Source organism: Saccostrea cucullata, unplaced genomic scaffold, assembly GCF_032062105.1.
Source record: "Saccostrea cucullata isolate Sc308-1 unplaced genomic scaffold, CSIRO_AGI_Scuc_v1 ctg1850, whole genome shotgun sequence".
NCBI classification, from domain to species: Eukaryota; Metazoa; Mollusca; class Bivalvia; order Ostreida; family Ostreidae; genus Saccostrea; species Saccostrea cuccullata.
This window is the reverse complement of record NW_026921361.1, coordinates 1-27,968: the sequence shown is the minus strand read 5'-3', so window position 1 is coordinate 27,968 and position 27,968 is coordinate 1. Positions and strand designations below refer to the sequence as shown.

At 33.8% G+C, this 27,968-nt stretch overlaps 3 protein-coding genes, 1 long non-coding RNA gene and 1 pseudogene across 4 annotated transcripts; all 5 read right to left on the bottom strand.

Annotated features, from left to right (window-relative positions):
• Positions 1-235: 235 nt before the first annotated feature.
• LOC134259809 (uncharacterized) lies at positions 236-5,741 on the bottom strand. Its single transcript, XM_062742415.1, has 10 exons — positions 5,721-5,741; positions 5,365-5,629; positions 4,958-5,143; positions 4,685-4,850; positions 3,845-4,031; positions 3,466-3,658; positions 3,235-3,381; positions 3,068-3,140; positions 601-659; positions 236-451 (listed from the first exon to the last, which is right to left on the bottom strand). The coding sequence occupies exons 1-10, from the start codon at positions 5,739-5,741 to the stop codon at positions 276-278; spliced, it is 1,473 nt and encodes a 490-aa protein (XP_062598399.1). The 3' UTR covers positions 236-275.
• A 77-nt stretch (positions 5,742-5,818) lies between these two features.
• LOC134259811 (uncharacterized) lies at positions 5,819-6,358 on the bottom strand. The gene is made up of 3 exons (XR_009990418.1): positions 6,298-6,358; positions 6,125-6,172; positions 5,819-5,847 (listed from the first exon to the last, which is right to left on the bottom strand). It is a non-coding gene; the product is annotated as an uncharacterized LOC134259811 (long non-coding RNA).
• A 1,500-nt stretch (positions 6,359-7,858) lies between these two features.
• LOC134259810 (universal stress protein YxiE-like) lies at positions 7,859-17,411 on the bottom strand (annotated as a pseudogene).
• Positions 17,412-20,903: 3,492 nt separating this feature from the next.
• LOC134259822 (universal stress protein in QAH/OAS sulfhydrylase 3'region-like) lies at positions 20,904-22,575 on the bottom strand (the record flags this gene model as incomplete). The annotated part of the gene is made up of 2 exons (XM_062742423.1): positions 20,904-21,602; positions 22,486-22,575. Coding segments are annotated over 2 exons (282 nt in total), but the record flags the coding sequence as incomplete, so codon positions are not given.
• A 32-nt stretch (positions 22,576-22,607) lies between these two features.
• Positions 22,608-24,445, bottom strand: LOC134259823 (universal stress protein in QAH/OAS sulfhydrylase 3'region-like; the record flags this gene model as incomplete). The annotated part of the gene is made up of 2 exons (XM_062742424.1): positions 22,608-23,813; positions 24,350-24,445. Coding segments are annotated over 2 exons (288 nt in total), but the record flags the coding sequence as incomplete, so codon positions are not given.
• Positions 24,446-27,968: the final 3,523 nt, after the last annotated feature.

The window sequence follows — 27,968 nt, the reverse complement described above, 5'->3', positions numbered from 1 at the left end:
GATATTTTCGTTACTTTTGCATAATTTAATGCATAGGCAGAAAAAAATTATACATAGTTCAGTTTGGAATATTTAACTTATCTTAAACATAAGTTACTTTGAAAACTATAATCAGAAGATTAAAGGGTCAAAATTAAAAAATGAAGAAACCGTTTACTTTTTCATCTAGAAAGTTTATTTTAAGAACACAAGTACATCTTAAAGGTAAAGATGTGACATAGAATTAAGCTTTTCCACAATTGACAGTGTTATAAATTTACCATTCAATGGCATTTCTACTTCAAATCCGCCGAGTTCAACTTGGAAGCGTTGAAAACATTTGGTGGTATTGACATCCATGTCGTCCCTTCGTCCTCACTCAAAACATAACCCTTACCATTGTTACTGATCCCATAAAGGAACCCGGTCTCCTTATCAATACCTAACACTGCCGATACCAAGGGAGATAAAACTAGAAAGTACAGAAAGAAACAAGCATGTAATATTATAAAATAAGTATAGATTGTTAAGATGAAAAATGCTAGAATGATTTCAATAGGTGTAGACAAAACTATTTATGTACAGACTATAAATTTATAAGCGAAATGTCATATTACGCACCTTGAGGTTCCTTTCTCTGAATCGTTTTGCTACATCCAATTGATCGCTCTTTTGAATACCTAAACATAGGTAATCAGAGATTACAGAGCTCACCTCAACGAATGTTGTCTTTAAGTAAGGCAAAGTCACACAATTAACCAACAAAAAGTATACATTCCAAAAATGAAAACATTTTTAAAAGCAATTTTGATCTGATACTTTGAAATAGACCTACATAAAAAATTTAAACTACTTCTTCTTCATGAAAATGTAATGAAAATCCAGCATCTGAAGCAAATTTGAGAGTCTTCATCTCTTGATGCAGCATTTGTGCAAGTTTGGTTTACACAATGTTATATAAGCCTTACAGTTTTTGGTAATAGACCTGCAACCATAACTTTTACGTTGTCTATTATCTGAAAAATGTATGTCCAATTCAGCATCCGAAGCAAGTCCATTAATGTGCATCCTTAGATGTATCATCCATGCAAGTTTGCTCATTATAGGGCTCATAGTTTATTGGAAATGAAACATGCATCAAAACTAACATTTTCACTCATACACAAAAAGTAGGTCAGATTCAGCATCCGAAGCAAGCCTGGAAGTATGCATCCTTAGATGTATCCTCTATGCAAGATTGGTCATTAAAGAACTCATAGTTCCTTGGAAATGAAACCTGCACCAAAAACATTTAACTATTCACTCAACCGGAAAATGTAGGTCAGATTCAGCATCAGAAGCAAGCCTGGTAGTGTGCATCCTTAGATGTATCATCCATGCAAGTTTGGTCAACATAGGGCTTAAAGTTACTTGCAAATGAAACCTGCACCAAAAACATTAACCTGTTCGCTCAACTGGAAAATGTAGGTCAGATTCAGCATCTTAAAATTAAATCGAAGCAAGCCCGGTAGTATGCATCCTTAGATGTATCATCCATGCAAGTTTGGTCAACATAGGGCTTATAGTTACTTTGAAATGAAACCTGCACCAAAAACTTTAACCTGTTCACTCAACTGGAAAATGTAGGTCAGATTCAGCATCCGAAGCAAGCCCGGTAGTATGCATCCTTAGATGTATCATCCATGCAGTTTGGTCAACATAGGGCTTATAGTTACTTGGAAATGAAACACTGCACCAAAAACTTTAACCTGTTCACTCAACCGGAAAATGTAGGTCAGATTCAGCATCCGAAGCAAGCCTGGTAGTATGCATCCTTAGATGTATCATCCATGCAAGTTTGGTCAATATAGGGCTTATAGTTACTTGGAAATGAAACCTGCACCAAAAACTTTAACCTGTTCACTCAACCGGAAAATGTAGGTCAGATTCAGCATCCGAAGCAAGCCCGGTAGTATGCATCCTTAGATGTATCATCCATGCAAGTTTGGTCAACATAGGTCTTATAGTTACTTGGAAATGAAACCTACACCAAAAACATTAACCTGTTCACTCAACCGGAAAATGTAGGTCAGATTCAGCATCCGAAGCAAGCCCGGTAGTATGCATCCTTAGATGTATCATCCATGCAAGTTTGGTCAACATAGGTCTTATAGTTACTTGGAAATGAAACCTACACCAAAAACTTTAACCTGTTCACTCAACCGGAAAATGTAGGTCAGATTCAGCATCCGAAGCAAGCCCGGTAGTATGCATCCTTAGATGTATCATCCATGCAAGTTTGGTCAACATAGGGCTTATAGTTACTTGGAAATGAAACCTGCACCAAAAACATTAACCTGTTCACTCAACCGGAAAATGTAGGTCAGATTCAGCATCCGAGGCAAGCCCGGTAGTGTGCATTCTTAAATGTATCATCCATGCAACTTTGGTCAACATAGGTCTTATAGTTCCTTGGAAATGAGACCTACACCAAAAACTTTAACCTGTTCGCTCAACCGGAAAATGTAGGTCAGATTCAGCATCCGAAGCAAGCCCGGTAGTATGCATCCTTAGATGTATCATCCATGCAAGTTTGGTCAACATAGGGCTTATAGTTACTTTGAAATGAAACCCACACCAAAAACTGCACCAAAAATGTTAACCTGCTCCAAAAACATTAACCTGGTCATTCCTTTGCTGAAATTGCAGCATCTGAAACTTTGTCTGGTACAATAAAACACACTAAAACCATCTTCCATGCATGTCTAATCAGTATAGGACACAGAAGTAATTAAAAAGAAAACTGCTCCAAAAAACTTAACCTTAACCTGGGACGCCGACGCCGACGCCGACACCGACGCCGAGGGTATCACATAAGCTCCCCCCAACTTTGTTGAGGTGAGCTAAAAATTTACCTTTTCTTATTATCTTTGACTCTGCTTTTACCGTCTCCCCAGTTTTATTTAGCATATATAATTCTTGGAGAATTTATTTTTGAAAAGATTTTCGGAAACACATATCTTTCTCACAATAATTCCCTGCCACCTTGAATTAAAAAACTTTATGCCGGCCTTAAATTTTCTAAAAATAAAATATAGCAAGCATATACCTCCCCTGTGTTGGCAGATCATTACAGACAATTGTCGCATCTTCGTATGAAAGCTTCGTAATGTTCTTGATCCCTAAAGAAGAGATTGAAAACCAATGCATATGAATTCTACGAATGAAGCAATCGTGTTTGAATTATGATATAAATCTGTATATTGAAATACATACACTGAATTTCGTTGGTACAGACGCATGGATTTTTACATGGTCCACAAACTTTTGGGTCTTTAGTTTTTGGACAAAGACATTGGCCAGGCTTGCAACAAACACACTTCTGTTTGGAATTCCATGGACATTGACAGAGTAATGCTTCATCTTTGTAAGAAAAACATCTTCATTAAACAGTTAGTGGTGAAAACATTGAAATAAATTTGAAAACGTTTTGAATACTTTCAATACCTTTCTTCGGTTCACCCTGAACAAATGTCAGAGCGTGTAAAGCTGTACTTTTGTCGTCCGTGTCATTCCATCCTTTGAACACCACTTCATAAACGATACTGAAGAACCGCTGTCCCTCTAACGCCGAGGTGTTTACATTGTAGGAGATATTAAAATAGATTTTGCTGGAGTGTGCAAAGGACATCCGTGGAATCTATTGAGATAAAAAGTGACAGGACTATGAATGCAAGAAACGACTGAGAGAAAATATAGAAGACACATGAATTGGTAAAATTGGATGAAAATACTGGCATGCCACATTAAACCATGGTTGAAAATTTCTGTTTAGTAAAGTACTGGTGAGTAACTGATAAATATTAAAATAAGATTTCTTACGTACATTAAATTTAACTGTCTTTCCCTCTACGTCGATGGTGGTCTCGGGTTTTCTTACAATGTTTTGAAGATAATGTGAGTACCTAACGTACTGTAGTTCTGGTGGAAAGTAAAAAATCACCATGACATCATAAGCACTTCCTGTGGAATTCAAACTGTGATCCAAGTTCGTCCGCAATTTCTGAGTAACACTACAATAAAAGGAATACAACTTAAGGCTGATTGATTTTGGACAAAATGATGTGTGTATCCTTTGTTGTTCACATAGAAATCCTGGCATACTCTAACGTAATTTCGTGTTAAATTTGGTTGTAAAAGACGTCTCGTGTGCTTTGAGACCTGCTTCAACGAGACTTTTGTTAAGAGTTTTTTCCCTAATTCTGAAGTCCCATTGTTGCTTCTTTGAAAGTCTTTGGTATTTCCTGCTAACCCGAGTCCTTGTTTGAATAGCGAAACAGAGGATAAGGACACGTTTCATTACTCAGAAAATGAATTCTGATGATTTCTTTGCTTCAAAAAGGCAATAACCGAAGCTTTTTGATTATCAACAAGGAGTTGGATATAGTGTTATCAAAATCTGTTCAGTTTTTCATAATCAGTATCAACAAAATCACTGAACATTGCAAAAACCGTATACCACACCAAAATGTGAGCTACAAGAATTCTAACTCAAAGCTTAAGGACAAACATTGTCATTGTTGGGCATATTCATTTTTGGACGTAATTTAAGGCCAAAATAAATGTTAAACTATGGGGACCATGTTTAGATGATTTTGATTTGGGGGATATTTCACCATAAATTGCAGTTTAAGTAGATAAATCTAATTAAAGAATGAATACTTACTCTCCTAGTTTCTCAAAAGTAGAAAACTCTGTCATAGCTATCTCTAAATCAGGGGTGTTATTTTCCTGATCATCTGTTACACCTATGGTTGTTTTTCCTATCCAGATGAATTCATCCTTGAATTTGTACCCAATTGCTTCCTCAAGAATGTCTCCATTCTGAAATCCTGAGGATAAAGGTTTTTTTTAGGATGAAAGCATTGTATAATCTCACTTTGTAGCAGGGCCTACTAAAATGTTTAATTTCAATTACAATAATTAATAAATATTTTACCTCTGTAATCCAACAATTCTGAAATAGCAGTAAATTGTATAGAATCAGAAACACGGTCTGTCTTGTCGTCTTCAAACAGAAACATGGCTGCATTATTTTCAAGTGTCCTTGTCTCGCTGAGATAGGTGTCCTTTCCACGTAGGCTGGATGACGACATCATCTTAAAACTCACAACCGACATTTTGGCTGTGTAAAGAAAAAAAAACAACGCTGATGATTTGTTGTGGAACAAAATTGCAACTTACAACAAATTTCTAAACCGTAATCCTTATCATTTTCAAACCATTATTGAATTCATTATTCTTACCAATTCACATATTTCTCAGGTCTTATTTATCAAGAATAGAAAAATAATCAAGTTTAAGCAATACTAGTATCTCAGTTCACCATAATGAAATTTTTCTTACCTTCGAAATCTTCACAATCCTCACAATTTGATGGCATATACAGTTTAAGATAGGAATCTGTGACACTCTCAGAAGGATAATCTATACTGACAGTCACTGTTGTCAGGTTTTTCAGGTGTAATTCACTGGGTACAGGAAGTGATATATTGTACTCGGGCCATTCTTGAACTATCCTTTCAGAGTGTATGATAAAAGAACTGTTTTTCTTTGGATCCTGTGGAATAGGACTCAGTTGCAAGGAAGACTTGATTGGTCCGGATATTCCCTCTATCAATTGTTAAACACAATTAGTAAGCAATTCAAAATTTCAAATATTCTTTTTTTTTCATACAAATAGTTAAAATTTGAATGATTACATGTATATGCAAAGTTACCATTTGCTTTGATGCTGTAGTTTCCTTCTACTGTAAGAAAATCGCTCTCATTTCTTTGAATGTTTACGATTATTTCTGAATCGCTTATTTCGTCGGAGTTTAGTTGGTGCTTAAAAAAGAAATGCAAAGAAGATAAGAAAGAAACAACCAAAGAAAACCAAAAGCTAAAACCATTACAAGAAGAAAATACTCTTTTGCAAGCAATAAACTGGTTTAAGTATGATAATTATTTCTTAACTATTCTAGGTCTTTTTTCAATAAATCTACTTACATTGTGCCTTTTATTCATCCTTTTCAATTATATCAATGTGCTATACTGGATGTTTTGGTTTCACAAAGTTCAAAACATTCAAGATAATCTTATTTTATCCGACTTTTTCCATTACCTTTGTGTGATTGAGTGAGGTAATATAAATCTGTGAGTCGTTTTCCAGCTTAAAAAAGAGAACAAAATTAATTTCATTTAAGCCTTAAAAATAGAAATAACATGATGCTCAACATCCATTATTTATTGTGAATCAAATCAATTAAATCCTTTATTGTCCAGAAAACCTTTCACCTTGTGACCTCCTGCTGAAATTCTAAGTGTTATAGCCCGAACGTCCTCGTCATCTTGAAATGATATGTTGACATGGAGATTATAACACATTACAGTATTCTTCTCAATTTTTCTAGAGTTCAAGTATTTCAAACTGCTGTTGTACAGTGTAGGCAGCTCGGACATGGAATCTATCCTGATGTGTCCCACCACTTCTATTTCTTTTGCACTGATGATATCTAGAGCAATAAGGCAGCTTTAAGTTGATGTATACTAGCAAGTTTCTATTTGCCGAAAAATGATTCAAAACACTCAAACTTACAAATCAACTCGCACAAATTAACTCAAACTAGCGAGCAGAGTTTTATGAAAGTATGAATATTATGTCAATAAAAACTTACCAGTTTGGAGAAGATTGTGAAGATACAAGTATAAAAGTAGCAACATCCTTGTTCCTTATTCTTATTCTGGCGACTTCTTTGAGAACATCTCTTTCATATGCATAAACAACCAATTTTACATTGGACGTTATAACTTAAATGAACATAGGGATCGAACGTCTGCCATAAAACGTGGACAGGTAGCAAGCACTCAATAAAGAAAGTTCATATCTAGTCCAATATCCTCATCAAAGCATTAATGGTTCATTGAATTATATATAAAAACAGAAATACATCTTCTTATTCCTTTTTCCATAAGGAAGCATTATTGAATAATGATGGGAACCCAGTGTGACTTAGTTCGGGAACCATTGTTGCTGAATTCTTCTGATTGATTTTATGTATTTGATAACACGATCTGATTTTAATTTTTCCTTTGTTTTATTTGTTTGTCGTTGTTTTAACCTCCCTCTAGAGAATTTTTCATTCATATGGGGACGCCATCATTTACGGCTAAAGGGCTAAAATTTTGACAAATACTCGGCTTCGAGGGCCATTGGGCAGTGAGGGATCTTTTTCGTGTCAGAACCTACTGCGACAAGGGACCTTGATTTACGTATAGGATCGGTCTCCACGTCCCACAGTAGGATTCGAACATGCAACATAGGGAACAATTTCTTACTTCGCGACTCTGTAGATGCTCTAACCACTGCGCCATGAGGGCGACAGTTTTCCTTTGTTATTGTTTATCTGTGATAAATTACCTTTCATTTAATGACTTTAAAACCTTAAGATATTGCATCTGAGAAAAGAAGGGCAACTCTAAATGGCGTTTAAATTAAATATTGAAAAAGAACAGCAATCAAAGCGCTAAGAATTACATTAAAGCAATGCAAATCTAGAGCAGAGCAAACACGGACCACAAATCAGAGGTTAGATCAGGTTACAAGGTAAGCGTAAACAAGCCCTGTCGACCGCGGTTAAGGCAAAGTGCTCCTTGTCATGAAAGAAAATTTTCTAGATAATTCAGTGTGTAAAAAATTGTCAAACAATTAGTATGGTAAACGTCAGCCAGCATTTAACGTAATATAAGATTGTATTTGCCATCAAGTTCATTGTATCGACCATAAAATTTGCTAAACGTTGATTTCAAACGAGACCATTGACCCTATACTTGTTAAAAGATGACAAGGATATTGTTTCTTCTGTTTAATATAAATGATAAGCAATTTTGAACAATTCAAAATATTGCCAAATCACATCAGGTTATTATTGATTTATATTAACATTATCATCATACATGCAGTATCGGCAGGAAATACTTATCCCGCTGCAAATGATATAAAAAATGTCTATTTCTCTCTCGGCATCAGTACTAATGTATAACATGATACTACTTAGTATAAAGATTCGCCCCTGGCAGGGATACTTATTGGTCCAATCATTTATGTTCCTTTGCTGCAGCCTTACAAATAAGTACAGGACAGGGGGAGTGATGAACGACGTAATCACTGACGCTTCCCAGAATAGTCCGCCTGATGACGCCCATTCCTCTACTTCCGGTGATGATAAGAGAACAATTCTCCCTCTCTGCTACATGGACTATTGCTTCTCCGGGGTCGCCATGTCTCGTGATGAATTTCCCAGATTTCTGTGTCAATTTATAGAAACAATAAATATAAAATCTTTTAAAAAGTTTTATGATTGTTGTTAAGATAATCTTTTAACAGAAATCTTTGTAAAAATGCAGTAGTAAAATAGTTTTAAAATTAAAATTAGGCATCCCTGACTTACAATTCCTTTTTCTGCCATCTTTTTCTTGTATTTTTCCTCTAACTTTTTTACTTTTACTTTAATTTCATCCAGAATTTCTTGCAGCACCGAAGCACCTGAGGAAAAAGAAGAAACACCAATTGTTATTTCAGGGATAAATTGCTTCATTTTACACGTTTTGGGCTATGTGAAATGCTTATTAATTTTTTTTTCTATTAAATGAGTGTAAGTAATTAATATAGTCATATCTTAATTTCAACTGCAAGTTACATAAAATGGAAAGTCAATAATGTTTAATTTACACGTTTCTATTCACATTAAAATATGAAGAGTGTGTGTAATGGTATTTATTAAATTTTTATTTCTTTAAAATTGATACTTTGATGCAATTATTATATCATTTGATGCTTCTTTCAAATCAGTGTACTATTATTTGTTATTTGTTAATAACAAATTTATGGCTAATCAGTTGCATTATTGTTAAGAGTCATGTACTATATGCGTCTGTCTATTTATTTATATCTAGATCTTATAAACACAAATAATAAGTTACCTTCATATACATATACTAACTTATTGTATACATTGTTATACAAAAATAATAAGTAACTTTCATTTACATATGAAATAATAAGTAACTTTTATTTACATAGTATGTATATAAAGTAACATATATTTTTATAGGACTAGTTATTATCTCTTCTTTTAACCTTTTGAATGTAACTTATCATATGTCTTTTTTGTATGAAATAATGATGTGCCATCTCAAAACAGAGTTTTTTTACAACCCGAAGTAGACAGATTTATGATTCAGCACATCGCTTAGTGTGGTGAAAAATTCTACATTAAATACAAAACTCGTTTTGTTATTAATTATACATTTATATAACATAGACAAAAATGTTACTCTTTAGGGAAGCTGTGGCATTTAATGACAAAACGACCCGAAACTGGCAAGAGAAGTGCATGCTTTCTGTAATGCTGAAAAATCTCCACACAAAACAATGACGTTTTATACAACTTACGTTTAACAGGCGTGCCACGATCTGTAATATACACAAAGGCCAATCAGGAGTCTGATGTCGGCAAAAACTAGTGGAATAATTATTTGTTTTTTATCATCATTTTATGTTAGTGATTGTTTCGTCATTAGATATTGATTTGTTCTCAGATGAATTATTGTAAAGAATATTCACGGAAGTTATAAAGGTCTCTAGGAAGCTCCCCTCTATGATGACGATACCCTTAACTTGTCTTTCTCATGTTTCTATCAGGAAAAACTGGTGTTGTGAGATGTGTATTGTTTCATTATGTATATAATTAGTAACATTGAGTTTCTTGAACATTCCAGAGTGGTCAACATGTTTGGTCATTTTATCTAGAACATTCTTAAATTTTGTGTATGTCCAGATTGTTCCAGTAATATCATGTTTTAACAATTTCTAGAATATTCTAGATTTATATTACTGTATAAATACCCTGTCAATTCGATGCATAGATATACTTTGTCGTATAAGTACTATTGAGATATAAATGGGATATATTTTCACTGGGACATTGTGTGCAGCAACGGACACTCTGATGTATGTATTTTTAGATTCTTGCTAAGTTTGTACTTTATGTTTGATATATTTATTATATATTACTGTAAATAAATTATTGTTAAGTTTAAATTGTGTTATTGATCTTTGCTGGCATTTCGGGTAATTCTGACCCATAACAGAATTGGGGGCTCGTCCGGGATAAAGAATTTCTTGCACTTTTGCAGTTTATTGTCAGAATTTTTGTTAATTGAACCTTAAATTTAATTATAAGCCAGCAGAAATCAACATGGTGTTTTCGGTCACAGACTTTCTTAGTTCACCAAGTGTTCAGGTTTTTGATACGTTAAAAAAGGATGACTTGATCGCATTAGGTTTGCACTTTGGGTTAGATGTTAAATCCTCTCAGAAAAAGCAAGACATTAGAATTAAGGTTGCAAACAAACTAGTAGAAGAAAACATCTTTGAAAAATACGATCTTCCAGAATATACAGTTAAATCAGAGTTAGGCTCTTATAAAATGGCAGAATATCAGTTTCAATTAGAGTTAGAGAAAATGCGATTTGAAAGAGAAAAATTAGAAAGAGAAAGAGAAGAACGAGAGAGTGAACGAAAATTTGAATTAGACAAATTAGAAAGACAAGAGCGAGAAAGAGAGCGTGAAATGAGTTTTGAATTAGAGAAATTAAAATTACAGAACCAACCTGAACCATCAGTTGTCAAAACTGAATTTGACGCAGCAAAAAATATTAGGTTAGTTCCGAAATTTCAAGAAAAATCTGTAGACAAATATTTTCCCCAATTCGAAAAAGTCGCAGAGAATCTTAAATGGCCACAACCCGTTTGGTCAACAATGTTACAAAGTGTACTGGTTGGCAAAGCAGCTGAAGTATACTCTGCACTAGGGGTAGCTGAAAGTTCAGACTATGAGAAGGTCAAAGCAGCAATATTAAAAGCATATGAATTAGTACCTGAAGCGTATAGACAAAAGTTCAGAAAGTATAGAAAGTTTGATAATCAAACATTTGTTGAATTTTCACGAGAGAAAGAAGATTTATTCGATCACTGGTTTAGATCTAAGAAACTTGATAAAACTTTTGCTAATCTGCGCCAAGTCATCCTGGTAGAAGAAATTTTAAGGAATGTGTTCCTCAAGATTTGAAAACACATTAAGAAGATAAGAATGTGAAAACTCTTGAAGAGGCAGCAGTCATATCTGATACTTATGCTCTGTCTCATAAAAAGAATTTTGTTTCAAGATCTCAGACTAGCAGTAATTCTACCAATTCAGACACATATAAAAAGAGTGGTTCAGGGTCTCAGTCTTTCACAAGTTCCCAGTCTCCATCCCAAGGTGGTTTTAAGTCCGGTTCAGGACGTGTTGAAGGATCATCTGGATTAGGGTCGCTTCCTACTTGTAGTTATTGTAAGAAAAAAGGTCATCTGATCAGTGAATGCTTTAAACTTAAGAGAAAAAATGATTTTGATAAAACTCAACCACATGCTTGTGCGGCAGTTAGAGGTGATAGAGAAGCCTTAGTTTCGATTTGTTCTGACACTCCTGATGTCCAGGGTTCACAGTCCAGTTCTATTGATTCTATGGAGGATTATAAGCCCTTTATGTATCAGGGATTTGTTTCACTCGGTGACTCTAGCGAAATAAAACCTGTCCAGATTTTGAGAGATACTGGTGCTGCACAGACGTTATTGTTAGAGGGCGTGCTTCCTTTGTCTGAGCAGACTTCTACTGGTGGGTCAGTTTTATTACAGGGTGTGGAGCTAGGCGTCATTGATGTTCCCCTGCATAGAATTAGTTTGAAGTCAGATTTAGTTACTGGACCTGTTATCGTAGGTGTTCGACCTACTCTTCCCGTTCCAGGCATTTCTTTGTTGTTAGGCAACGATCTGGCTGGTGGAAAAGTTGTACCAGATCCTATAGTTTGTGAGAAGATCACTCCAGATGTCATGTATAATGATGAAGATGATGACATTTTTCCAGCCTGTGCTGTTACTAGAGCGATGGCCAGAAGACGAGAAATGGAGGCAGACCATACTCAAGCCTTTGACGAGACGAATTCCTCTGTTGATATTGATTTGAATGACACTTTCTTATCTGACCTTAATGGCACTCAAACAAACATGGAACCACACAATATCAAGAAGCAAGAGAAGAAAGAACTGTTACCAAAATTTGGTGGTGAGGATGATGAGTTGCATCCACTAGTTAGCCAAGGCAAGGACATCCTCAGCCGAGAAAGTTTACTCTCTGGACAACATAAAGACCCAGATATCATTCAACTTAGTAAGAGGGCACTTCCACCAGAAGAGGCTACTAAAGTTGGAGAATGCTTCTATATGAAAGATGGCATCCTTATGCGAAAATGGCGACCACCTGACGCTTCTCCAGATGAAGTGTGGCGTGTTGTTCACCAGATAGTGGTCCCAGCTGCTTATCGTCGAGATGTCATGAGTTTAGCTCACGATACACCTATGGCTGGTCATTTAGGTATCAATAAGACTTATAATAGGATTTTGAGTCATTTTTATTGGCCTAAGCTAAGAAAGGATGTTTCGAAGTTTTGCAAGTCATGCCATGTCTGTCAGATGGTAGGTAAACCAAATCAGAAGATACCATCTGCTCCTCTCCAACCCATTCCAGCTTTTGAAGAACCCTTTAGTCGAGTGTTGGTGGATTGTGTAGGACCTTTGCCTAGGACTAGATATGGGAACCAGTATTTACTTACCATTATGTGTACATCCACTCGATTTCCTGAAGCCATACCTCTAAGGAATATAAAGGCAAAGAGCATAGTTAAGGCCCTAACCAAGTTTTTCAGTTTTTTAGGAGCACCTACGGCAATTCAGTCGGATCAAGGGTCAAATTTTATGTCAGGGTTGTTCCAGCAAGTCATGCATGAGTTGGGTATAAGGCAATATAGATCAACTGCTTATCATCCTGAGTCCCAGGGGGCGCTAGAACGTTTTCATCAAACCCTAAAAACAATGCTGAAGACCTATTGTTACCAATATGAAAAAGACTGGGACGAAGGGGTTCATCTTGTGCTATTTGCTGCACGAGAAGCAGTCCAGGAGTCTCTTGGGTTCAGTCCTTTTGAATTGGTGTTCGGACATACAGTTAGAGGTCCTTTAAAATTGTTGAAGGAAAAGTGGCTGACTGAGACTAGTGATCTTAATCTTTTAGATTATGTGTCTGATTTCAAAGAAAAACTTTACAATGCTTGTAAATTAGCACAAGAAAATTTGAAGAATTCTCAGATGAAAATGAAAATGTGGTATGACAAAGATGCCAGAAATAGGGTGTTTAAGCCAGGTGATAAGGTTCTTGTATTTTTACCTATTCCTGGTCATCCTTTACAGGCCAGATTTTATGGCCCTTATGAAATTGAAAGCAAGATCAGTGATGTAAACTATGTAGTTAAGACACCAGGTCGACGTAAAGAGAAACGGGTTTGTCACATTAACATGTTAAAAGAGTATTTTGAAAGGTGTGACCGAAATTCTGTAAAACCAGTTTCCACTTTAGCCAACGCTAAGACTGTTCAAAATTGTATTGAGAGTGATACGAGTGTAGAGATGAATGAGAAAGATTGTAATCAGAGTGTCCACTTGAAAAACTCAGAAATTTTGGCTGATTTTGATGCCAAACTTGGACATTTGAACATTCACCAAAAAGAACAAGTTAAAAACTTGACTAGTGAGTATCATCAAATCTTTTCCGATGTTCCAAAGAAAACTAATGCAGCTTGTCATGATGTCATAGTGAGTGACGTTCTGCCTATCAAACAACATCCGTACCGTCTGAATCCAATAAAATTGCAGTACCTAAGAAGGGAAGTGCAGTACATGTTGGACAATGACATTGTTGAACCTAGTAAAAGTGATTGGAGCTCACCATGTATTCTTGTACCAAAACAAGACGGTTCTTACCGATTATGTACAGACTTTAGAAAGGTGAATTCTGTTACCAAAACTGATTCATATCCAATACCTAGAATCGATGACTGTATTGACAACATTGGAAATGCGAAATTTGTCAGTAAATTTGACCTGTTGAAAGGCTACTGGCAAGTACCGTTAACAGAAAGAGCAAAAGAAATATCTGCTTTTGCTACACCAGATGGACTTTACCAGTATAAAGTAATGCCTTTTGGCATGAAAAACGCACCGGCTACATTCCAAAGGATGATTCACTCCCTTCTCCATGATCTTGAGGGATGCGAGGCCTACATTGATGATGTCGTCATATACAGCAACACATGGGATGAACATCTCCGAATCATGCGTGCTTTATTTGACATTTTAGCTAAAGCAAATTTAACTGTGAACCTTGAAAAGAGTGAATTTTGTCATGCTTATGTAGAGTATTTAGGTCATAAAGTAGGTCAAGGTTATGTTACACCCATAATGGCTAAAGTGGAAGCTATTGTAAAGTTCCCGATTCCTACAAACAAGAAAGAATTAATGAGGTTTTTGGGCATGACTGGGTTTTACAGAAAATTTTGTCCAAATTTTTCCTCAGTAGTTAGTCCACTTACAAATCTTTTACAAAAGAGGGTTAACTTTGAATGGACAAAGGACTGTGAAAAATCCTTTTATAAAATCAAATCTATCCTGATGAGCAACCCAGTTCTGTCAACTCCAGATTTTTCTAAGCAATTTAAGCTTACTGTTGACGCTAGTGATGTTGGAATCGGGGCAGCTTTGTTTCAAGAACATAGTGATAAGGTAGATAGAGTTGTTTCTTATTTTTCAAAGAAACTTACAAAATGTCAACGAAATTATTCTACTATTGAAAAAGAATGCCTTGCTTTGTTGTTAGCTTTACAGCATTTTGATGTTTATTTGAATGTTACTTTGCATCCAATTCTTGTGTATACTGATCACAACCCCCTGACATTTTTGCATAAATTGTCAAACAAGAATCAAAGACTGACTAGATGGAGTTTGTTGTTACAAGAATACAACATAACAATTAAACATATCAAAGGCAAAGACAATGTTATTGCAGACGCCTTGTCAAGAGTATCGTAAACATATTAGATTTTGTATTAATGTACATGTTTTACAATTTAAGTTTTTCATTGACATTCAAACTTTTTAAGGGAGGAGGTGTTGTGAGATGTGTATTGTTTCATTATGTATATAATTAGTAACATTGAGTTTCTTGAACATTCCAGAGTGGTCAACATGTTTGGTCATTTTATCTAGAACATTCTTAAATTTTGTGTATGTCCAGATTGTTCCAGTAATATCATGTTTTAACAATTTCTAGAATATTCTAGATTTATATTACTGTATAAATACCCTGTCAATTCGATGCATAGATATACTTTGTCGTATAAGTACTATTGAGATATAAATGGGATATATTTTCACTGGGACATTGTGTGCAGCAACGGACACTCTGATGTATGTATTTTTAGATTCTTGCTAAGTTTGTACTTTATGTTTGATATATTTATTATATATTACTGTAAATAAATTATTGTTAAGTTTAAATTGTGTTATTGATCTTTGCTGGCATTTCGGGTAATTCTGACCCATAACACTGGATTGTCGATCAGAATGATCGGCATGTTTAATGTCAATACTAGTATATTTTTGTGGCTGAAAAAGTTGGATTTCTTATCGTGTTTCTAATCAAAGAAAATGGTCACCTGTTCTACGGTTAGAAATAAAAAATTATGCAGAATGAATAAAAATAATATAATATACATTTTGAATTTAATATGATGGATATTTTTTAAAACAGATTTTTATAAATATTAGGAATAATACATACTGCATATGGATAAAACAGCTCAGTTACTTTTTAGGCTACTCTCTAAATGTACCTGAAGCTGAAATTCAAGTAACATCATAAGGTGTTATCCTCATGTTAAAATAACACTAGATTTTTTTTCTACTCTCTTTCACTCTACATACCTACGCATCCTTACAGCCTTAATGCCATGAACTTGATCAAGATGTATTGCTAAAAGGATCACCAGGGAAGCCCTGGTTCCTAACAAATGAGCTTACTAAAGGTCTAAGTCCTCTCAGGTAGATTTATATAAACTTACTGGCGTCCATCACGTTATATCTCTCTGGGTGTGTATGAGGAAGACATAGTCATCTTCTTTTTTCACATGGTCAGCATAGACTATAAAATGAGATTTCATACACTGAAGGAAAAGAAAATTATTTTTTCTATTTATAACACAGTTTACTAGAATTTTAAAATGTACTAACTTTAAAGAGTAAAATATATATGTATATCTATTAGATTGCCAAACTTTTAAAATTGTACAAGGTATTTATCAATGCCAATATCGAGAATTGATACTTAAGTGTAGTATTCTCTGTAGGAACCTAAACCTTAACAACGGTAACCTTGGTAGTCACAAAACCGCTGACAACTCATCAAAAAGAAAGATACATCACCTAATCACAGATCTAAAACCGATCTATTGCTGAAAAGACCAATTGCTTTGAGGTAAGTGAGAGAAAAATAATTAAACTTTGACGTAGAACAAATTTACCTAAAAAAATGTAAATTTCATGAAAAAATAAAGGTGAATGTAGTGTGTTTAGCATTATTACATATGTACACATATATGAGGGCATTTTTTGAAGTGTTATGTTTACAAATAATCTCTTATGATATTTAAACTCGCAGAAAGCAAGGCACTTTGAACAATTTCAAAAGAATCAAATAGTACTAACATTTATCAGGGACAAAGATTTAAAAAAAAGAAGTCAGAAAGAAAATTCCTCCCCCATTGTAATGCCTTTACTAGATATTTAATGGTTATTTGTTATATACAACAAAATAGGTAGAGCAAATTAACACCGATATGTACACATATCGCTATAGAGTCTGTTATCGGTTGACTTCCAGAAAAATCTAATAACAATACTTTTTACAACCATAAAACGTCTTTACCAAACCGTGCAAATGTGTGTCAACAGAAAGAATGCATTCAACCCTTATAATGTAAATATGAGGAGTCAGAGAATGTCAAGGCAGTCTTAACCGGTAGCCGTCAATAGCGAATAAACATTTAATATATTATTAATATTTAACAAATTCATTTTTATTAAATATGCAATATATCGATGGCATCTATTTTCAGGTAAAATATACAGTTTACTGCGAGTGTATTTACTTGTTTTGAAGTTTAATGATCTTTTAAAAGCCAAAATGGAATATCAACACTAAAGCTTCAAGTCTACACGTTGGAAAAGGCATATGAAATCAAAGATTTTCAAATGAAGAATGTTTAGTGTAGACAAGCATCAGTACTTACAGTCAAATGCTTCTTCAGCAAAAGCACTTTCGTCGATTCCTATGGCTACTCTTCGTCCTGTTCCTGACATGTTGGTTTAGGTAAAATATTGTCAGTCAAGTCAGATGTGACGCTGTGTGCACTTGTCCTACCTCTTCTCATGTTTGTGTTCTCGTCCATGAAGTTAATTTAAAACAAGGTACAGCGGGAAATTTTAAAAGCTGACGTAATGATTAATTTTATTATTTACAGCATTTACAGTGAACGTTGACACTTTTTTTTATATGTAACTCTTTAATAATGATTTTATAATTATTATGATTCATATTTGAATATGCCCTCCGATTTATTTTTCAGAAATATTCTCAATAATATTTATTAACGATTTAAAAAGTCTTTGGTAAAAAACCATCCTAATTTAGCAGCTACTATAACAATAAAATACTCTTACAACCATGATATTGTTGAAATATAAATACAATGTATATATTTCAACAACATTATGCTTGCGATAATATTTTATATCCCTGCATTAATTTGTGTATTTACACATAGTGACACCATTGCCCAAATTATCAACATTAAACATTCACAACAATCACTCTTTATGAACTTAATCCTACATTTACCGAGGAAATCAAACAAAAAAATTAATGTTGACAAAGGTCTATCTCATGAACAGAGTAATAAAACCAAAAACCATAGGTACACCAGAGGTGGGTTAATTATATTATAATTTTTATTATACTACATATACATTAATATGACTATCTTTGCAAACAAAGTGCCCCCCCCCCCTGGTTCCGACGCCTATGTACATTGAGAGAGTAAATTCCTTAAATCGCGCCTATTATTAAATATACCTGTAAATCATTGTTCCATGATGCTGTGAGTTCCTTTAACTTTTTTCTGGTTCGTGATATATACTAGTAGTTTGTTTTGAATTTTTTTTTGTTCATTTAAACTGACAAGAAGTAAAAAATGCAATGATTTTAATTAACGATCCAGTGTATGTACATGTACATTTTGCAGGGGATATGTCTTCTGTATTGTATATCTGCATTCATTCTTGAATTAAATTTTCTGTCTGAACGCAACAGAATAAACTAATTACAAACACACATACAAAGAAATCAAAATAGCCTCTTACAGTCATAGAAAAATCTAACGTAAACCAAGTAGCTACAACGAAGTTTTTGATGCGTCATGATTTTAAAAGACACTTTCTATTTACTAGTGATTTACATGTAAAAAAAAATTGTATGCATATCAAGTTTCTCTTTAATAAGTATTGGCTAAAAAATCTGTACTGAAGTAGTATTTCTCTGGTGGAAAATCAAGTCGGGGTTGTTTGTTAGAAGCTAACGGGAAATTCTAGTATACCAGGCTTCTGAAATTGGGGGTGGCTTTAAACGCAAGCTCTTTTTTTCTGGAAAAAAATGTGGGATATATATGTACAATACTGGATACTGGTATTCATTAATACTTTAAACTTTTTTGACACGTAGCAGCGAGATTTTACTACGCCCCATACCCCCCCCCCCCCAAAAAAAAAAAAACATTAAGGAGGGGCGTATAAAATGATCGGATTTTTTTAAACCGAGAGACATAGGTATAAATATATTATTAATGCCGTGAACAGAGATTTTATATGACCGACCTGTATATTAAATATGATTAATAAATGCATTTATAAACTAGCAATTTATCGACTTTGCTTTGATTTCGCCAATTAATGCACATTTACCCTTTCCCGGAGTAATGTTTAGTAGGCCGCATTTCATTTCCGGAATCCCCCCCCCCCCAAAAAAAAAAAATTGAACTTTTCATTTCCGACAGTTTTACATTTTAAAGGTGTTCATCTCCGACATTTGTCAAATTCATGTCAACATTTTTTTGGCAATAAAAAAGAAATATCATACTTCCGTTATAAAAATTTTTAAAGTACAATATTTTAGATATTCAAAGAAAAGGCTTTCCTCATATGTCAAAGAAACTTAATTAATTTTACCCTGGAGCAGATGTAGGTAAAATGTTGTGAACTTTCACTTAACTTTTTCCTTTACTTATAACTAGACATAATATTGTATACAGAATGTATGTAATGATTAGATTTTAAAAAGAATTGTGATTTTAAATAAATAATATTATATAATACATATTTACAATTTCCATCTTTGTTATGTATGTTAACCTAATAACCTTAAATTGCCATAAACAAAGTATTTTTTTTTAAAAATCCGAAAATTTGGAAAGAAAACAGAAATAAATATATAATGTCGGAAATGAAAATAAAAATGTCGAATTCCGAAATAATAACAAAAATTGTCGGAAAATGCAAATGCAAAATTCAGGAAATGAAATGCAGAGATCTAGTAGAAATAATAATTAGCTTTTGAAAAGGTAAGAAACAGTGTTAGCTTATAAAAACACAGGGGATATGGTACTTTAGGTTTTCTCAAACGAGACAATTATTGGCTAACCCCCAACTGCCCAATCTGCAGGCATGTTGTTTTTACAATAACGGGTGTAGGGTAGTACACCGTGACATAAGCCCCTGTCACAGGCCTCCAGTTATGACAACAATATTAAACGTAAAAATGACAGATTTTTTTATTTATACTATAAAGAAATATATTTTGAAAGATGTGATTTTTTTTGCGAGTGGAAGTCGGACGTTTATCATGTTTATTGGAAAGAGAGTGTAACTAAATGATCCGTGTTGGACTTACGAACATTCATCTGTTCATTGCATACTGATTAATCTGCCAGTAAACAGGAGGTGAAGGTAAATGTATGTACATTTGTATTCTTAATATTTTTTTAATGGTAATGTTGACATTAGTGTATATAAACGACAAAACACAGGTATACAATTTGTATAATAGACCGTGGGCGGACCTTTTCTTATAGAGCCAGGCGGACCAAATATGTTATCGTATTTGGTCCGGCCGGACCTTTAAACGAGGCGGACCAAATATTATGCGACACCGGTCACAGCTACCATAAGCCCTGTGTATTTATCAGGTAAGTTACGGAGTAATCCGCAGCAAAAATTAGTATTAAATCAATAGTTTGAATTGGTATGAAACATACGTCAAAATATATATTGGAATATAAAGAAAAAAGAAGAAATATAAGGAATAGAAATCAAGCTCAGGTCCATTGAAAAAAATTATGAGCAAAAAATAAAACATCAAACTTTAAGGTGAAATCAGGTGCCATGGAGGAATAAGCATCCCTTGTCGTTCGGTCAATCCCGCCGTGTTTTCTTTGTCATGATTAGGGAAAAACTCCCTATGAAATTCAATGTGAAAATTTATATGGCCTAAAAATTTCCATGGATAAAAAACGTCTGTGAGCATTGGGATTAATGAAAGATTAAACTTGTGTTGTACCAACTATAGATATTGCCAAATTTGCGAGACTGTTGATAAATTATCCTTGTTTCATCAGCTAGCTTATCTCACAACGGTAATTGTTCGTATGTACAGAATCCTCTTGTGTATCGAGTCAAGTGGGAGACATTGATTTCATAAGCAGGGTGATAACAGGACACCTTTTTTTAAATAAAGGAAATTGGCGATAGCAAATTTGAAGTCAGCAAGTTTATCATAAAGTTTTGTTGTTAGATTTCCGTTAAGTGTAAAAACATTAAATACACTGTCATTATCGAAAATGCGCAAAAATATTGTGCAATGAAAACCTAGTCACTTTCTTTTATCAAATATTTATTTAATTTTTTACAAATAAAAGAATTTAAACAGTTTTAAAAAAGACATACATATTTTTTCAAGATTTTTCCTTCATGTATTGTTGTCCTCTTTGAGGATACTGAAAATTCTTATCCAATGGAATATTTTCAAGATGTAGATCTCCAACTAGGTTTGTAATCATAAGATAAAATTTTGATTGTTCACAACATTTATAATTATATTTGTCTATTCCAACGTTTTTACTTTCATTGTTTGCAGATATTCATAAATGACAACACCAAAAATGTAAAATGAATAAATTCACATGAAGAAATGAAATATACACACAATCAATAGCAGTTTGCTGTTGAGGCAGATTAATAGTGTTGTGCTTATTTTCAATATGAGCATTAAAAATTGCCATTCGTTGTGGACATGGAATGTACAATTTTGAATTCACTTCCGGCACACCAGGACAGGGCAACTTGCATGATGCATGACGTAGTCACTCACACTTCCCATGAAAGTGCGCCTGAGCAAGCCCATACCACGACATCCGGTCACTATCAAATTAGCATGTTCCTTCTCCGCCACATGGACAATGGCCTCCCCTGGATCCCCGTGTCTTTTTAGGAATTTTGCCGATTTCTGAGAGGGAGAATTGGAGAACTCAACAGTTAACATGTATTTATTATACTTAAATACTGTTCCTTATATGAATTAAGTTTCCTTTCCTAAGACGTACATGTATAATCATTTAAAAAAAAGATTTTTTTAATGAAAAAAAGCTTTCTATAAAAGCGTACGCACGTATACTTAAAAATAAAATTTGAATTTCCAGACATATTGTCTGGAAATTCAAATTCAAATTTTCTGTGGCATTTTAATGAAATCATAACTTTTAGAAGACCCTTTTTGATTTTGATGTCGAAAGGTCAAAAATTCATATATTGTATGAAATTATGTCCAGATAGCTTTAGGTATTTGTGCTTTTGCAATGCAAAAATGGACGAAACCGTCCTATCTGAAGAAAGGCCCCTTTTAAGGTTAAAATGTCAAGGTTCATCCTTCTATTTATTCCCTAAGCTTTTTTCTTTCTAATTCAAATACTCTACCTATTTGACTTGACTTTTTTGCAGAATTTAAAGAAGTCTGCAAGGAGGAAGGGAATAAAGTCAAAACTTTCCTAAAAACTTAAAGATTCAAGTCTTACTAATGAACAGTATGTCTGCTTTTCTCTTGACCCAAGTTCAATTCTCATTGAGGTATGTTTTTATTTTTGATACAATAATTTTTATCTTCCAGGAGGTAAGATTTTTAGAACTTTGATGAAAGAATAAGAATTGAGGCAAAAAAAGAAAGTTAAACGACAAGAAATAGGGTTAATTTCACTGTAACTGAAATCCCTCAAAGGTTTTTCATCATCGCTAGCAACCAATGAATTCCAACTTTTGACAAGGGGAGGTCTGCATATCAAACTTTATACATGCTATACAATAATTTAACTTGGAACATAAAACTGTGTACTTACGATGCCCATTTTCTCTATTTTCTTGTTATATTTGGCTTCCAGAGCCTCCACTTTATGTCTCACCTCCTCCAACAGTTCACGGTGAGGGTCTTAAAAACAATTACAGCTAACAGACAAAGAACTCAGAAATTCAATTCATTTATTCCAGTTTATCTTTCTCTTGAACAATTCTTCATAAATAATTTTACATTTATATGTCATATTTCTTACTTTTATACTTTTTAAATACTTTTGTTCTTGTCATATACTGTGCATTTTGACAACACACAAGAAGTGCTTTAAAAAGACCCAAGCGTTACAACATATGTGATTGTTTAACTTAAAAAGCCACCAAAAGCCCCAAAAATAATAATAATAATCATGCAGTACAAAATTTAAACATGCATAAATTCAACAAATTAAAAGCATCAGCTTCGTTTTAAGCGTTTATAACAGACATTTTATAAATCATACACTTTTAATTCTGTAAATATGTGGCATTAAAATTTTAATTTTTCGTTTAAATTTCGTTTACTTCATATCTCATGCAAAAGCACAGTCCAGTGGTTTTACAAATAATTTTTCGATAAAATAATAACATTTTAAAAAATACAGCAATCAGCAATACTAGTATGTATAAACAAATAACTGAGAGAAGTACAGGTGTTTATTGAACTTATTTTTTATGTCAAAAAAAAAATCTTTAAAAATTCGTTGGATTATTCTTCTTATAAAAGTATTTAACAGAATGAAAATAAAACGTTTCAAGACTTTATTACATCTTTTTTCATAACACAGGAAAATGAAAACATATATGATAATTGTCTTTTATGAACATAGTTAAGTCTCCATGCTGTACTGTCAACATGACACCGAGGTATGTTTTCTGATAATACACATTTCTGTAGTATTAATAAGTTATCTGTATTTTTTGCTGATAATTAATTTTAACTAACATACTTGTATTTATATTTATAACAATAGTAAATAAATATATGAATTTCACTATATAATACATGAATTTCAACCGAGTAAATATTTGTAATCTACAATAAACAGTTTAAAAGACAAAAAGAGTAAATATTATAATAAGAGAACCAAATATTGACGAGATAAGGTAATACGATTGTTGGTTAAGATCTAATCTTCATTGCTGTTCACTTCCGGCACACAAGGACAGGACAATGGGCATGATGAATGACGTAATCACTGACACTGCCCAGAAATGTCCGCCTTATTTTGCCCATCCCTCGACAACCAGTCACTATCATATTGGCCTTCTCCTTGTCCGCCACGGCTACAATCGCTTCTCCTGGTCCCCCCTGTTTGGTCACAAATTTTCCCAATTTCTGTGGGATTCAAAACAAAATGACCCTTGTATATGCAAAAATAAGGGATGAATCTATCATAAATTACTACAGCACTCTTCCTCCATTGCACAAAAATAACTTTCCAGGTGCTTTTAATTGGCTAATCGGTAATTTTTTAATTGGCTAATCTTTAATTTGAAGGATTTCTAAAGTTTATTTCTCCATGCAATAAAGACATATTATGGAAAGTTCTACAAAATAGCAGTTTCGTCCTTTTTTAAGTGTTTCTCTCTGCAAATGATCATTAAATAACCAAACCCCTGATGTTCAATTAAGGTGATTGCATATTCCTCTCTTTCTAAAGCTAAATAACACTCTGGAGGTAGACAGGGGATGCTTACTCCACCATGGCACCTGATCCCACCTCTGATGTGTGCGCTGCTCTTATTTTGTATTGTTTCAATGGACGTTTGAGCTTGATCACTGTTTGTTATCTTCGTATTTCATTGCATGAAAATAATCCGATATAAAGGAAAATGTATTCAAAATATTTCCTGAGAAATAACTTTACTTACGATGCCTGCCGCCTTTATTTTCTCTTGGTACTTGTTTTCCAGTGCTCTCACTTTTTTGTTAATCTCATCCAGCAGTTCGTGCAAGACAGCAGGGCCTTAAATACAGTGATTGATAAACTCAAAATACAGAAAAAAAGAAAAAGAAATGTTCATTCTGGCTGGTGAGGACCTGTCTGTTAAAGGGGGACCAAGGGCAACAGCTGGCACCCTCAATTCAGATCAGAAAATTCGACTTTGGTTAGGTACTTCATGGTAAGCTGTGACTTAGATTATTCAAAAGATAATCTATAGAAAAAGTAATAAACTAAAAGATACGTGGCAATATATATTTTTCTTATGTGCCATAATGTGCGTTCCTTTCCTTTGTCAGAAAATTTTGGGTTCTTGGAAATGTTAAAATACAGAAAAAAAAGAGAAAAATATTCATTCTGTCAGGTGAGGACCTGTCTGTTAAAGGGGGACCAAGGGTACAGGTGGCACCCTCACTTCAGAACAGATCATTTGACTTTCGTTAAGCACCCCATGGTAAGTTGTGACTTAAATTATTCAATAGATAATCTAAAAAAAATAATTTAAAAAATTGATATGTGCATGACATGATATGGCAATACAGTATCTACGGTAATTTTCTTTCCATGTGTGTTCCTTTCCTTTTTCAGAAAATTTTGGGTTCTTGGAAATATCTCCGATACAATAGTATGGATTCCTACTATACATGTATATCAGCAATAAAAAAGACAAATATTCATAAAGAAGAGAGAAGGAATTTAAAAAAAAAAAAGGCAATATTTCAAAACATTTGTGGTTTAAAATCTCTGCATGACTTGTACTTTAAGGGGTGTCTGTTAAGTTGAGGTTTTCTGCTACATTGACTATGATGGATATTTTTATGCGCCCGAATTTTTTCGGGGCGCATATTGTTTTTGTCCTGTCTGTTTGTCTGTTTGTCTGTTTATCTGTTTGTCTGTTTGTCTGTCTGTCTGTTGTCAACTTTAACCTTCGCCAAAACTTTTAAACCGTAAGAGATAGAGACTTCATATTTGGTATGCATACTCCTCTAATAAAGTCCTTTCAAATGACATCAAGGTCAATGACCTTGTGACCTTGACTGTGACCTATATGCTAAAAATAGCTTTTTCCACTGTTTGTCATAACTTTTGAACAAAAAGAGATAGAGACTTCATATTTGGTATGCCTACTCCACTAATAAAGTCCTTTCAAATGACACCAAGGTCAATGACCTTGTGACCTTGTCTGTGACCTATATGCTAAAAATAGCTTTTTCCACTGTCTGTCATAACTTTTTAACCATAGGAGATAGGGACTTCGTTTTTGATATGCATACTCCACTAATAAAGTCTTTTCAAACGACGACAAGGTCAATGATCTTGTGACCTTGACTGTGACCTATATGCTAAAAATAGGTTTTTACACTTTTTGCCATAACTTTTGAACCATAGGGGACAGGGACTTCATATTAAGGATGCATACTCCACCGATTAAGTGCTTTCAAATGACACCATGGTCAATGACCTTGTGACCTTGACTGTGACCAATATGCTAAAAATAGATTTTTTTTAACTTTGTTGCCGCCGGGCGCATAGTGTTTCACAAACACATCTTGTTTATACTTAATTATTCTTAATAATTATTCTTAATTCTCAATTCTTACAAGAGATTGGTTTAATATGGAAATAAATTCAACATCTATACACAAGCATACTGCAAATCAACAAAAGCTGGCACAAATACATGTTACATGTACACTATAAAAGTAGTTAAAAATATACGGTAGACATTCATGCAATAAGACATGCTATGGACATTCACTTCATTGCCTTTAGTTTAAAAAGTATCAAATGATTTTGTGGGTCCTCTAAAAGACCATTTTTGTCTTCATTTTGTTTCACTGAGAATTCATTTGATTGATCTAATCATGTGTTACATTGCAGTAACGAATTTCTCATTGAAATGACTCTCGAATTCTTTAACTTGGCAGTTTTTCAACAAATTCTCTGTTGATTGTTGCTGTTCATCTTCTATTTTTATTTTGCTTAATCAACAGAACTCATAAATCAAACTTGTTTCTAGCTTATTAATTTTAATTTATTTTATTTATTATTAATAAATTACATCAGTTTTGCTGTACTTCGTATATATGCTTTAATCATTTTTTTCCCTACTGGTCTTAACACACATTTTTTTCTTCAGTATTATATTTTAAAAACAAACTCTTACACAGGAGACATGTAAAAACAAATAAATGTGTGCAGGTTTGATTGAGTTAAAGAACTTACGTTCTACAGGGGTACCAAGATCTGTAATTAACACAAACAACATGGCGTATACAGGCAAATCACTCACCGTGGTACTGCACGCTTACTAAATCACAATGGAGGCAAATTATACAAAGCTCAAATAGGTCTAAAAGCTTGGGATATCTCATTTTTATTCTTTAACATTTCAGTTTTTGATCTAGGCCAATTTGTTCGAAATAAGTGATGATATGGCATTTTTGATGCCATGTGTACACCGCTGTCTTATTGCCAAGGATTGTTGAAATTATATGTAGTGATCTTTTCTAAATCGCGAAATAAACAATATCACCATTCAACTCTGCGTTGTTGACAAAATAAATTTGCTGTACAAAATAGCGTTAAGGCTGAAATTGGAAATTTTGAGGCTTTTCATGCACTGTCTATTAGGCTGTAACATTGGAGTCATCATTGACTGGTTAGGAAGGATCATTTAACATCTTTTGAGATTAAACAGTGAAAATTTTCTATGCTGTTTTCACAATATCAACATTCAGCTGATTTTACATGAATTAATAGTTCAACAATATCTTGGCGTTTGTTTTGTTAGAACAATGTAAGAGCAGAACCAGATTCGCACTTTATCTTTAAATCACAATTAATTCCAAACAAATTAACGAAATCCTAGTAAATTATTATAAGTGAGCATTCCTACGGATGATTTAATAAGTAATGTGTGTTAATTTGAACATACAGATGTAATAAATAGATAATCTATTATTTGGAGCATTTTCTATCCAGTGTCTACAAAGTAGTAATGAACGGCAAAAAGCTAAGACTGTATTGACCAATGATAAATACATGTATACTATAATAATGATGTCCTTTCTGGCAGATTTTATGTTTTGTTTTCTTTGTTTGTGTGTTGTTTAGCGTCCATCTTGAGTATTTTTCACTCATATGGAGACGTCAACACTTGCCGGTGGAGAGCTGCAAATTTTATCCTATACTCGCAGTGAGGGATCTTCTTTGCGCCAGCACCTACTGCGACACGGGACCACGCGGTTAATATACGGTCTCATCCGAAGGACCGGTTTCAACGTCTAACCTCTAGAGGAATGATAATGTACGTGTTTTTATATTGCAGTTTGTTTAATGAATGAATATCTGCCGCAAAGCACAATATTCATTAATAATTGTGTTCTATGTCACCTGAGTCACTCATTTTCAATATTGGAATCTTAGAACAAAGCCCGTTAGACAACAAACATAATCCCAGTAACAACAAGATCCTGCAATTGTCTTTTGTTGTCTAACGGCTTTGGTTTTATATTCTAATATTGTGCTTTCTGGTTTATTTTCTT

Excerpts from the sequence above, each read along its gene's own strand:
- LOC134259809 (XM_062742415.1), bottom strand. The coding sequence starts at position 5,741 with ATGGTAACTTTGCATATACAT. Across the intron at positions 4,851-4,957 it reads AGAATTGTTGGATTACAGAG|GATTTCAGAATGGAGACATT; the intron begins GTAAAATATTTA and ends CTTTATCCTCAG. Across the intron at positions 452-600 it reads TCAGAGAAAGGAACCTCAAG|TTTTATCTCCCTTGGTATCG; the intron begins GTGCGTAATATG and ends TGTACTTTCTAG.